At 41.9% G+C, this 12,102-nt stretch overlaps 1 protein-coding gene across 7 annotated transcripts in view; it reads left to right on the forward strand.

Annotated features, from left to right (window-relative positions):
* The first annotated feature begins 5,529 nt into the window (after positions 1–5,529).
* The window catches only part of pbx1a (pre-B-cell leukemia homeobox 1a), a 49,519-nt gene continuing 42,946 nt past the window's right edge, over positions 5,530–12,102 (forward strand). For 2 of the 7 annotated variants that reach the window (XM_069691988.1, XM_069691992.1), the window contains exons 1-2: positions 5,537–6,240; positions 7,003–7,076. In XM_069691988.1, coding sequence (XP_069548089.1) covers positions 6,056–6,240; positions 7,003–7,076 — 259 coding nt within the window. In that variant the 5' untranslated portion in view covers positions 5,537–6,055. Of the gene's footprint in view, positions 6,241–7,002; positions 7,077–12,102 lie in introns of all 7 variants that reach the window. The other 5 variants (XR_011310648.1, XM_069691991.1, XM_069691986.1 and 2 more) reach the window with 5 other exon arrangements.

Below are 12,102 nucleotides of genomic sequence, written 5' to 3' on the forward strand. Positions count from 1 at the left end.
TTCTTCCACAAGCGTTCAGAGTTCAGGTGGGAGGGATGTGCCGTTTTGCTCAAGGACCCTTCAGCAGAGCAGGTTAGGGGAGGGTAGAGCTTTGCAAATTATTTGGGTTTTATTGCATGTTTATGTTCACCTGCTGTTCCGAGTGTACGTTGGTGCGGGTTTAAAAAGCCAGAATGAAAAGTCATAATTGAAAACCACTGCACAACACTGCAGTCACGCCTACATCGAATTAAATCAAGCTGTCACCTGGTCAGTGCCACCACCCACCAAACACACACACACACACACACACACACACACACACACACACACACACACACACACACACACACACACACACACACACACACACACACACACACACACACACACACACACACACACACACACACACACTCCCATCAACAAACACAGAGAGCTGTCAAATAAAGCAACACTTGTAATTATGGGAGGGGGCGAAATTCAGATTTATTTATTCCAAAATGAAGCCTGCCGATCGACGGAGGGACAGCTCTCCTCCATCTGTCATCGTTGAAGCCACACGCGTCTGACACAGGGATTCATTCGTCTTGTCGTCTTTGACAGTCGGATTTTCCCGGCGCACTCCCACCAAGAGTCGCACGGGATTTTTGGAGGCAGTCTAAAAAAGAAAACACTCTGTGACAAGGAGTAGGCTCTTTATGAATGCAAATGAGTCTGGGAAAATTCACAGAGCAGCTAGCGGGCTCCGAGGCTCCGGCATCCGTCACATCTCCCCCCACCAGGCACAACCCACGCTTTGCCAAGAGGTCTAAGGGCTTACAGGGGCCCTGCAGCAAGAACAGACACACTCATGAAAAAAGGGCATGGAAATCCTGTAGCTGACACACACTGCGAGCGCCACCGGTGACTATTATTTTCATGAAAATGATAAGCTTTCTGTTTTTACATGCCATCCACAGAATTGCTGGTGGGTTTTTGGTTTTATTATAAACCATTCATCTCCACATCCCTCTCTGTGTGGATATGTGTGTTTGAGGATGCGTCACTTGTATCACTTGACATTTGGCTCCCCTTTTATCCTGTTCCAAGGATTGTAAGTCAAATGCTATGTGACAGGTCAACCCCTTCATATCAGTCATCCTTCAACCTGACCCAGGCTCAGCTGCACAAAGACACATCGGGCTCCTGCACACCAAAAATTATCATTAACGACAAGATACAGGTGAATCCTGCGGGGTTAAAGGCAGGTGCATCAATTTACTGTGAAAGTAAAGTGCTGCAAATAATCTCCATCTTCACCGGATTATTCCTAAATCCTAAAAAACTGCAACATCATTTACAAAAAGATTTTCCAGAGTGCATGAACACTGCTGGAGTGGACTAATATATAATAACACATTAATCACTGGGCAACTGTGCAGGTTTAGTTTTCAACTCCTGGTGTGTTTCACTTGAAACTTAATCTGAAGTACACCGAAACTGGAATTGGTGGGTATTTCATTTAGCAGGAGTTCAGAGGAGGATGGTCAACCGAAGCAGAGCAAAGGCTCAGAAATGCTGACTCGGCTCCTGTCGCTTAATCTATTTGAGGCGTGATTAAAGTTTAATTCGTGCCCATCTCCTAATGCTGGCCGGCGTGCGTGTCTGTGTGCATGTGTGCGTGTGTGCGTGTGTCTTCCTCAGCAGTAGGGTCGGTGAGTAGTTTCAAGCTGAGCCCAGGTCTTTTCTCTCTGTCTGGGCCTCACTTTATTCATGCCTGAGGGACGCCAGGAGCTGCAAACAACTGAATTTTTCATCAAGGTTACTTCCTGGTGAGATGTGCCATGCAGTTGCTGCTTTCTCCCTCGGTGTGGTTCCTACCTCATACATAACTTACCCTACTCTGACCTGCAGCTCTCTCTGGGAAGAGCTGCTTGACCCTGGTCCAGAATATGTGCTGTGGAGTCGCAGGAGTTTGTTAGGAAGCTTGAAAGCTCATTGTTTGGCTTACATGGATGTTATTATATCAATTTAGCATTTATAAGCAGTGTAAAAATAATAAATAGTTTCCAACAAATTATCATGCAGTATAGGGTCATTTGAAAGTCTTAAAATGCAGAATGTATTTTCAAGACTTTAAATGTAAATGCATATAAATGCAACAATAAACAATCTAAATGACTCAAATGAAGATTAGAACATTCAAGATACATTCATTAAACATTTTTATGCTCAGTTTATCTTTACTTTTAGCAGATGCCATCCCAAACACCTTACACGAGACTTTACGTTACTTTAGTTAAGTTGTTTTCCAGTCACAAATGTATTTTAATCCTTGGTACATTCTGTCCTGTTCTATATTCATCAGAGCAGCCTCACTGGATGATGGTAAACACAACACGACTCAACAAATTCAACTAGTTCACATTTCTACTGGGAATACCGACATGCTTAGCATTAACATTTTTCTCTGAAAAACAACTCTGCAACTTCTGCAGAAAAACATCTACTATTTATAAGAATATTTTTTTTTTTTTTACATCAAACTTCATTTGCAATTATAATCAGATCCCACTTTTTTTTATGAGAATATTAATGCTGCTACAACACATTTGGTTTTAATGGAGGGGAAATATGCAATGTCAGATGATTTTCTTCTCTTTCATTAAGGCTGCAAATGCTGCTTTATCTGAAACACAGCAATCAGAGCCATAAACAAGGTCATATTTATTTTATTCAGAGTTTACTTTCCCACCAGCAACCAAGCAATAAGGTAATTTCTGTCTATTGGCTTTCAGTGGAATAAATTTGAATTTAAAGCAAAAAGAATGAGCTCTTCAGATCATATTTCACACTAATCAATGCTGCCTTGATTTTTAAATCAGAGCTAAGAAGTCTTATGCGTGGGAGGTTTAAATATATCGTGATGCAAAGAACCAACGTGACACAAGACTGGGGTTTGTTGTTTCAGTGCTAAAACATAGAAGAAAAACTCGATAATTTCCCTGTCCTCTCACTTTAGAGTAAGCACATTTACAGCTGAACCTTTGTAAGATGTACAAAACAAATATGAGCCCTCCTTCACGTTATGACCCTGTTAAATAGGGAATAAAATAAAGCAGAATGGCTGTTGGACTGCAGACTTCCATTTCAGGGCTGTGCTGTGCAGTCTTGCAGCTCCTGAGTGTCAGACATTATCACCACCACTACCCTCAACCTCACCCTGCCCCTTGTGACAATTACTACCCTACCTCCCTATTCAGCACGTAATGAGAAAACTGACTGATCGATTTCTGTCCGGCCAGTAAAGGAAGGCAGACAAGCCTCCGAGGCACAGGACTGCAGGGTATCCATATCAGGATTTAGATTTTTCAATGAGAAAGGATTAACCTATTATCACAAATAGGGTTGCAACTGACAATTATTTTAATCATCAACTGATGCATTTCTTGATAAATTATTTGGTCCAGAAATAGTCAGAAAATAGTAAAGTATAAAATGCGTTGAGCCCAAGTTGACATTCAGTTGCTTTTTTTAAGAGGAAAAACTGATTTTTAAGGGTTTATATATATATATATTTTTTTATCATTTTAATCAAAGAATTAGAAAACATGCAAATATTCACATTTGCACAGGTGCATCTGGTGAAATTTTTACATTTTTGCTTGAAACATTAAAAATGATTTGCTGATTTTAGCATTGTGCTCCTGTTGCATTGTCTAACTAGTAGTTAAAAAAAGGCACAAATTTAACCAGCGATACCGTAATTTTTATTCCACACATTCTTCTGTCCTTTCTGCCTACATTACCCACAATGCAACCCGACCACTGACAGTTAAGGCAGTGATTTGGGTAGTAGCAGCTAATGCAGTGTTGTGGAAATTCTGTAGCCTAATAAAAATAGGATTCACAGAGAGAAGTTGTCTGTCTGCCTTTTATCATCACTTGCAAGTGGAACCAACAGCCTGCAGGCAGATAGACCCTGTTCGAGGTCAAACTCGTACTTTTTATGCAAGCAGTCACACCATATACCATTATCTTAAATATTGCAGTACATCAGCTGCATTGTTCATCAGGAGTTTCTCAGGTGGCTGTTATCAGACTGTTGAATATATGGGCTAGCAGGGGCCTGAACCTGCGTGACAATCTGCACATCCTAGCAGGCCAAAACCATATACTGTATATAAAAGTAGATGTAGCCTCTGGGTCTGAAAAATTAGGCCAATGCGTAAGAGCCTTAAACTGTAATACCAGTGAGGTCCACAAGGGGTTGTCTCCAAAAAGGGCTTCAACTCCCATTCGACTCCTAAAGCCATTCTTTCTTGAGTTTTCTGGCGGTCCATCTGAAAATAATCTCGGCCTCAAAAAGCAGTATGTTTGGGGAAGTATCTGTTTGATTGACAGGCCTGTGATGCCCTCAGGTTTTCATGATCAGTGGGTGGGGCTACTGTCCTCAGGTTCCCAATCAAATTGAGTCAGATCCACCTCTCACTCCTCCACAGCTCATCCAAAGATGCTCACTTCTGTCTCTTAAACAGCAAGATGGCGACAGCCAAAATACAAACTCGCGGCTTCAGAACAGCAGTTCGCAGACCAGTGTGTGACGTCATAGTTGGTTTCCACTTGGCCAAAATGTTGTAATAAGTGCAACCTCTAGTGGCCATTGTAATTATCACGGGAGCAAAGGAGGAAGTCTGCTGAAGGACTATAAAGGGTGACAAAGTCAGTTTTTAAGTAAGGTATGTGAAGGAATTTACGTGATTAAAATTATACACTTGTAACCCAAACCGCAATCTTTTTACAAAACCTCACCAAGTAGTTTTGGTACATTACCATACTGTGTCAAAACGTTTGCCAGATGTTAATAATTGTTACCATGACGACAAAGGTCAGTGGTACTGTCCAACCATCATATCGTTGATAACGGCCTGCTGAACCTACTATATACTACTACTGCTGTAAATGAGGTATTACGCCTACACCCCAACGCCTGAAAACAGAACTGTGCAAAGTTCCCCTTTAATCAACTATAGAAATAGTTTGTCAGATTGATTTTATATTAATTGCCTAATCGGTCAATGGACCAATCATTAATATACAGCGATTAGATCTTGTATCAGTCACAAATGCATGGTGGATGCCAACGGAGGCAGCTGTTTAAACACAAGGCTGATAAACTGGATTTTGTTACGACTGTTGTGGGCATATATTACGACACGGGGCTTATAAAATGCTTTCCACAAACTGCTGCATGTTCTAATAAATTCCTCTTGATTTATTATTCCTTTGACTGATTACACGGATGTAAATATTCAGCAGGGAAATATATAGTCCGGGTGACAGAGTGTCTTTTCCAAGCACCACCATGCTGTCCTGTTGGGTCAGAGCTTCACTGCCACTCACAATTATTTATTAGGCTACATATTCACTCTCTATCCATCACTGTATTGCCACCCGGTCCGGTCACATCTCTTTATGTTTATTACAGTGTCCCACCTTTCCAAGGAGGATGATTGACGTTTTCGGAGAGGACCGAGGTGGGACTTGCGCGCTCCTTCTTCTCCAATCGTGGCTCGAGGGGCGGAGGCTTTTCATCCATACTCTGATTATGAGTCAGTTACCAGACATAAGCGAAACAATAACAGTTGGTGGTTACTTTGTATCCAAATCCTTCACAGACAAGTTAAGTCTTTAGCGCGTTTTGGCGCATCAAGCTCTCGAGAATATCGGAGGTTTCATAAGAGGGGCACAACGCGCTCCACTTTTAATCAGATTAGGAGCCTTTAATGTTCAATCCTTTTTTTCCGTCCCTACAGTAGCGGTGCAGGAGTGGCCAAAGCCAAAAGCAGCGATTCAGATCAGATTTCACCTAAACCAGCTGGGAGAGAGACCGAGAGGGAGAGCAGAGAGAGGGTTTGTCAGTCTCCCTCCTCCCAAATCCAGAAAAGCTTACCAAGGAAAAAGGAGGAGTGTCGGGGCTCAGAGAAACGCCGAGGAATCCAGAGGAATTTCCGAGGATATTTTCTTATATTTTTTCCCTCTTGATATAAAAATTTGAAAGTTGGAGGGGAGGCAGCAGGGACCGTGGTCAAGGATGGACGAGCAGCCTCGGTTGATGCACTCCCACGGGGTAGGCATGGCCGGACACCCCGGCCTGGCGCAGCATATGCAGGATGGCACGGCAGGGACGGACGGAGAGGGAAGAAAGCAGGACATCGGAGACATATTACAGCAAATAATGACCATCACAGACCAAAGCTTAGACGAGGCACAGGCGAGGTGAGGCTGCACACAAATACTTGTATAATTAATAGGAGATATTGGGGATGGACCGGGGGAGATAATAACATTGTGGTTTGTGTCAAGACTGCCTGTAAATGAAAGCAATTACGCCCACTGAAGTGCCGTGACTGCGCGAAAGCGAAAAAAAAGACCCTTAAAACTTGTCACGATTCACATTTAATTATTTGAAACAACTTTTGCGTGAATATTTTTTTTTATCAAAACTATCAATTATGGCATGATTATAGCGGATTAAGATAAGAGGTGTTTTAACTGTGGAGCATTTGGCACCTCAGTTACACTGAGACTCTTCTGCCTTGTTACAAAGGAGCTTACATTGTAATCCTCTGCTATAATAACATGTTGCAGATCCTCTCCTATAGTTATGACCTATTGCATCAATAATTATAAAAAAAAATATAATGAAATATATGAGGCATGGTACAGTTGAATAACTGGATAGATTTTGTGGCATTTTAAGTAAGACCAAACTGTTTTTCAAAAACATGTTGAATCCAATGATGAATCCATAGCCTTTGGATTTAATTATTTGACAAATGATTAAATCCAAATAATATGGATTCATCTTTGTTAATATTTTACCCTGCTTTGGCTCCTGGGTGCTTTATAAATTAGCATACTTTGTGGTACAAACAACTGGGAAGAATAATGTATCTATATTATGATATTTTGGGGATTTCAGGGGGGTCCACTTGTTTGAATATTGATTTGGAAAGTGGTGTCCTGTCCTCTTTTTAGGAAACATGCACTCAACTGCCACAGAATGAAACCTGCCCTCTTCAATGTCTTGTGTGAAATAAAGGAGAAAACAGGTAAGCATCCACACCGATGACAGTGTTGTCCATTTTAGGGTCTAAAAGCGTATTCTTTGTCTCTAGCATCACCTGTTTTCTTTATTTTGGATGTCTTTCTTTAATACTTGAAACATTTTTAGAGAAAATGTGGATTTAAAGGTCTCTTCAGCCACTGTATATTTATTTAGCATAAAATTCACATTTTCTTTTTTACAACACGTTTTCATCGACAAACGTCACACATCTTGCATGTACACAGCGCTGGCAGCAGATGACTTGCAGTCTCTGGACAGGAATGTTTTCATGCCGACATTTGGGCTTTCTGGGGCCGGGCTTTCTCACCCCTCTCTGTCTGTTTTCCTTGGCCGAGTTATTGGTGTTTGCTAAGTGAGCTGTTTTACATGCAGGGGCAGGTCAGAGGGATTTTCTGTTTATGTTCGCAACAAGGGTCAAAGTCATGAAAAGGAATGTGTGAATTATTACTCACTTTTAACAGCAGATCAAAGGAAGAGCGGCTCACATGATGAAAGCCCGCGAATATTCTCTGAGGGATGTGGCAGAGTGCTGCTTTTCAAGAGAGGAAATAAAACAAAATATCCAATATAGCCTTATCTGTGAGCACAACTTTGAAGCTGTTGTTGAGATTATTGAGAGAGCCTTGTCACTTTGTCTGCTGGCTGCATCGCAGCCATGTAGACAGGCAACGGAGAATAAACACAGGGCTTGTGCCTTATGGAGGCAATACCGTTTTCATTAATATAACATGGACTGTTATTCACTGACATTCATGAGTCAGAGTTTGGCACAGGCTTTTCCAAAGAAAGGAGAGGGAACATGTAGACACTTGAGATTTTCATCAGATTTACAAAGGTTAAAGAATGCAGCCTGTGAGGAAGAAGCTATAGTAGGCTGGGGCCCTGTTTCTAAATTGCAAGGCTTGGAAAAGTGAGAGAGTAATGCCTGGCTCTTTGTAAACTGTCTGGCGTCTCCCCGGGTTCAACCAGAGTTCGTTTCCAAAACGAAGAACAAAGTGACTTGGACCTTTTCCTGGCTTTTCCCCCTGCCTCTCCTCTCTTCCCACCGTTCTTGGCAACCAGGACTTCACAGAGCTTCTGACGAGAGGCTCCCCTCAGACTGCAAATTGTCCTCCCCTCCGTTTAGTACCAAGTTTGGAAATGTTTTTTAACATTGCTTGTATTTTCTCTCTTTTTAAAAATGTTTTTTATTGTATCAGTTATTTTTACCACAACTCTGCAAGTTCTAAATAATGACATTGTTTTTGTGAAGACAGAACAGCATTTAAAAGTTAAGAATAACCCAAACTATTTATGAGAGAATCAAGATTGAATGGCTGCTTCTCTGTGTCCTCCCTGTCTCCGTTTGAAGAGCTGAGCTGCGGCTCATCTTCGCCCATAGGAGGTTTGTGCAGACGAAACTGAAAATCCTTTCACTGCAGTGACAGAGAAAATGACTCAAACCTTCACCATGGCATTTACAGCCAAATGTGCTGAGTGCAGTGTGTGCGAGTGGAGAACAGCCTGTAATTTGTCAGGTCTTTTTTATATTCTTTATAAAGAGTCAGCTTCTCCTTGCTTTTTACATTGTTGCAGTCAGAGTAGTCTCTGGGAAGAAGTGTGAGCAGGAGGAGACGAGTACAGCAGTTCAGATTCGAAGCATTTCCTTTTTTCTCAACCTTTTACCAGAGAAGAAACATTTCCTAACATCAGCTATCATTTGTGGCACGTGGTTATTTGCATGTGTGGTGTATGCATCACTTATTCGTGGTATATCAGCGGAGTGTTGACAGCAGCAATATGGGACATTGCAGCAGTGAGGTGTCCATTGGCAAGCAGCTGACAAACAAGGCGGGAGCACATGCCAATAGCAGACAGAACGGGCCTTAACTGATGACCCCACACCACCCCATTCCGTTTATTTGTGCCGGGGTCGTTCCCATGTCACAGCGCAAGAGTATTTAGCAAGCTTAAACAAGCTCAGGTTCACACGCTGGCTTATAGTAAACCAACGCCGGAGGCTTGTGTTACCACTTACAGACGTTCCTTTTGGCCACCGGGGTTGTATTTCACGAAAACGTTTGCCCCATCTCCCGGCCCCTTGCAACTTTTTTTTTAGACTATCATCATTGTTTCTGCAGTTCCTGAGAGCACTTTGAATTTGTTTTCCTGTGCTTGCTCCACATCCTGTCAAGAGAGCTGGAGAGCTTCTTTGTTTGTGTGGAACCATTACGGTGAGGGAAGTTGGCACGTACAGGTTGACTAAGTAAGAGAAGCCAGACACCAAGTCAGTGTTTCTGGGTGTCAGATTTCAGGCCTGCTCTCCCCCTCTCTCTGTCTCTCTGCCTGTGTCTCTCTATCTGCGGGCCTGGGACTGTTTTCGTCAGGCCACTCGGTGTCAGCAGCCTCACATTACCCCCATGCAGGCTCGGGTCAGATGGAGAGCTCCTGCATGACTAATATGATCAGACGGATAATGCATTACACCGCTTGAACTTATCAAAGCTAGACCTGCTGAATCAGTCCATCCCACTAACCAATCCCCCCCACTCCCCCAAGCCTGCGCTGCTAATTAGACATGTACACACATTTTAGATATCCACAGTGATGTTGATCTGGTCACTTTCAAGGTTCCTGCCAGGGCTCATAAATACTGGAGGAAATACTCTTTCTTTATTGGGAAGAAGCAAATGTTTGTTTTGACGACTGTGCTGGTTTCAATGAAGAATTATTTTTATTATTTATTGTTCTGCCAGTTACTTTCTTATTTAATCTATTAAGTCTATAATCGGAAAACAAAGTAAAATGGTCAAAGTGACTTCTTCAGGTATTTTACTTTGTCTGACCAACAAACCAAAACCCCAAAAGATACAGTTTACACTGAAAAATCAGCAGATCCGCTCATCAGAGAAGATAGAAATAACAAAGGTTTTGCATTTTGCTTCAAGATAGTACTCAAATGATTAACTGATATATATATATAAAAAAAAAAAAGTAGTATGAAAACAGTGGGGAATATCCTGTACTTTGACTCATCAATTAATCAGGTGATTATCTCAGATCTAGTTGGTGGGCCTGAATTAAACGTGAAGGTGCAGGGTGATGATGTCAAATGACTATTTATGGTATTTTCTATAACCTTCACATTAACCGTTAACGGTGGTACTGGTTGAGCTCCCATGCAGCAGTGGATAAACTGGTTACTATGGCTCCCAGTGCTGCTGTTTTTCAGTATTTAATTGACATGGCTGTCCATGATGAGTTCAGGGGTTAGTGTTGCCTCTCTTTGTTACTCTCCTCTCATCTCCAGTGACAGATGGAGGCATTAGTCTCCAATGTGGCGCTGTCCTGAAACTAATGGCTATGTCCTTGGTTTCCCCGCGCTCACTGGGAGACTGTATATCTGTCCCCGGCTTGGAAGTGCCGAAGCAGCAGTTTATCCCCCCATGTTTTAGTTTCCACGGAAATAAGGCTGAACAGGACGCTGTCTGTTCTCTCATAAATAACTTCAAATAAATAACTTCAAAATGAACGCAAAGTTTTTCCTGAGAAAATGTTGCCAGGCTTTGATTTGCGAGCGCACAGGAAACTCTCCCTCCACTTACCAAAAATGTTCATCTGAGTGAATAATAATAAACATGTAATATATTTGTAAGTGTAGTCCAAGTGGGGATGTGCTGATTCTAAGTTTAACTTTGCCTTTAAAGTGAGTTATATCAGACATAAATAGACTGGATTCCCTTTTATTCTCTGACATTTCCTCTATAGTCATATTTATATTCACTACATTGTCAGTGCACTTCACAAGCAACAGCAAGTATTTTTGCTGTTCGCTGTCCTCTGATATAAACTCACTTGCAATTAGGACAGCTAATATATTATGCAAATGTTGACTGGCTTAATTGAGACATGTTAATCATGTTTTAAGAGGCTAATTACAGCCCTGTATATATGGGGTGGGAGTAGTAATTAGCCGTGATAACAGATCTGGCTGTAGAATGGTCATATTCTGCGTGTCGACGTATGGCGAGGGAGTGTGTGTGTGTGTGTGTGAGAGAGAGAGAGAGAGAGAGAGAGAGAGAGAGAGAGAGAGAGAGAGAGAGAGAGAGAGTGAGTGAGTGAGTGAGTGAGTGAGAGAGAGAGCAATTCAGTTGTTTTGCCTTTTTACGTGCGCACTAGTGATTAATTATTTTGTTTTTCATGTACTTTTTTCTGATTTCACCTTCACAAAAATGGCAAGAAGGACAGAGAAACAGACATCTGTCAGTTCACCTATTCCAGAGAAATAGAATTTCAATGCATCTCTATTTGTAGTTTGTTTCCTGCACTTTTCAATCTGGTTATCTGATGCAGCAGTACTGGCCGTTCTGCACGCTGTGCTTTTATACACGACTGTGTTCTTAGTTTTCTGACAGAGATCATATTCAGATCCATTACGCTAAGAATGCCTTCCCACTTATCGAATATAAAATTGCTTTAGAGAGGAAATTTGCTCTATGGTGGAGTGGAGTTTCTTTTTTTATCAGATGTTTGTCTCTGGAGCAGCTTTTAGTGTCTACAAAACAGCTCTGGTGACATTATTGCAGTTGCAATCACCTCGGCCATTGTTTTTCTTATTGGTGCTGTTTGGATTTGATTGGATTTTCCACAGCCTCATGGAACTGCCTCACGCAGTGCGACTGGTAAACGCGTATGTCCTCATATTGTTGGAGTTGAAATACCTGCAGATCTTATTGATATGTTCATGGGGCTCCAACTGTGCACTCCAACTACCTTTGAATTATACTGTTTAGTTTCTCCATTTTTCACAGCGTTAGATCCATATGGTTACGTGCATGCAGCCCTGGCCTTTTCTCCACCGTTTGATTGAAGAGACATATCCATTCTTATATCAAAAACGTAATCTGTGTGTGCAGATTTTCCTGTTCACTTTGATGGAGGTGGGTTCTCTGGCACCCTGCCACTAAGATGTAAATGGCGTGTTGGCAGCATGCTGGGGTTGTACAAAGGACCCCCCTGACTTCGATGAA

The sequence above is a fragment of the Brachyistius frenatus genome, unplaced genomic scaffold, assembly GCF_029030835.1.
Source record: "Brachyistius frenatus isolate BFR_SWC_R1_liver_20210118 unplaced genomic scaffold, ASM2903083v1 Contig_12, whole genome shotgun sequence".
Classification (NCBI taxonomy): domain Eukaryota; kingdom Metazoa; phylum Chordata; class Actinopteri; family Embiotocidae; genus Brachyistius; species Brachyistius frenatus.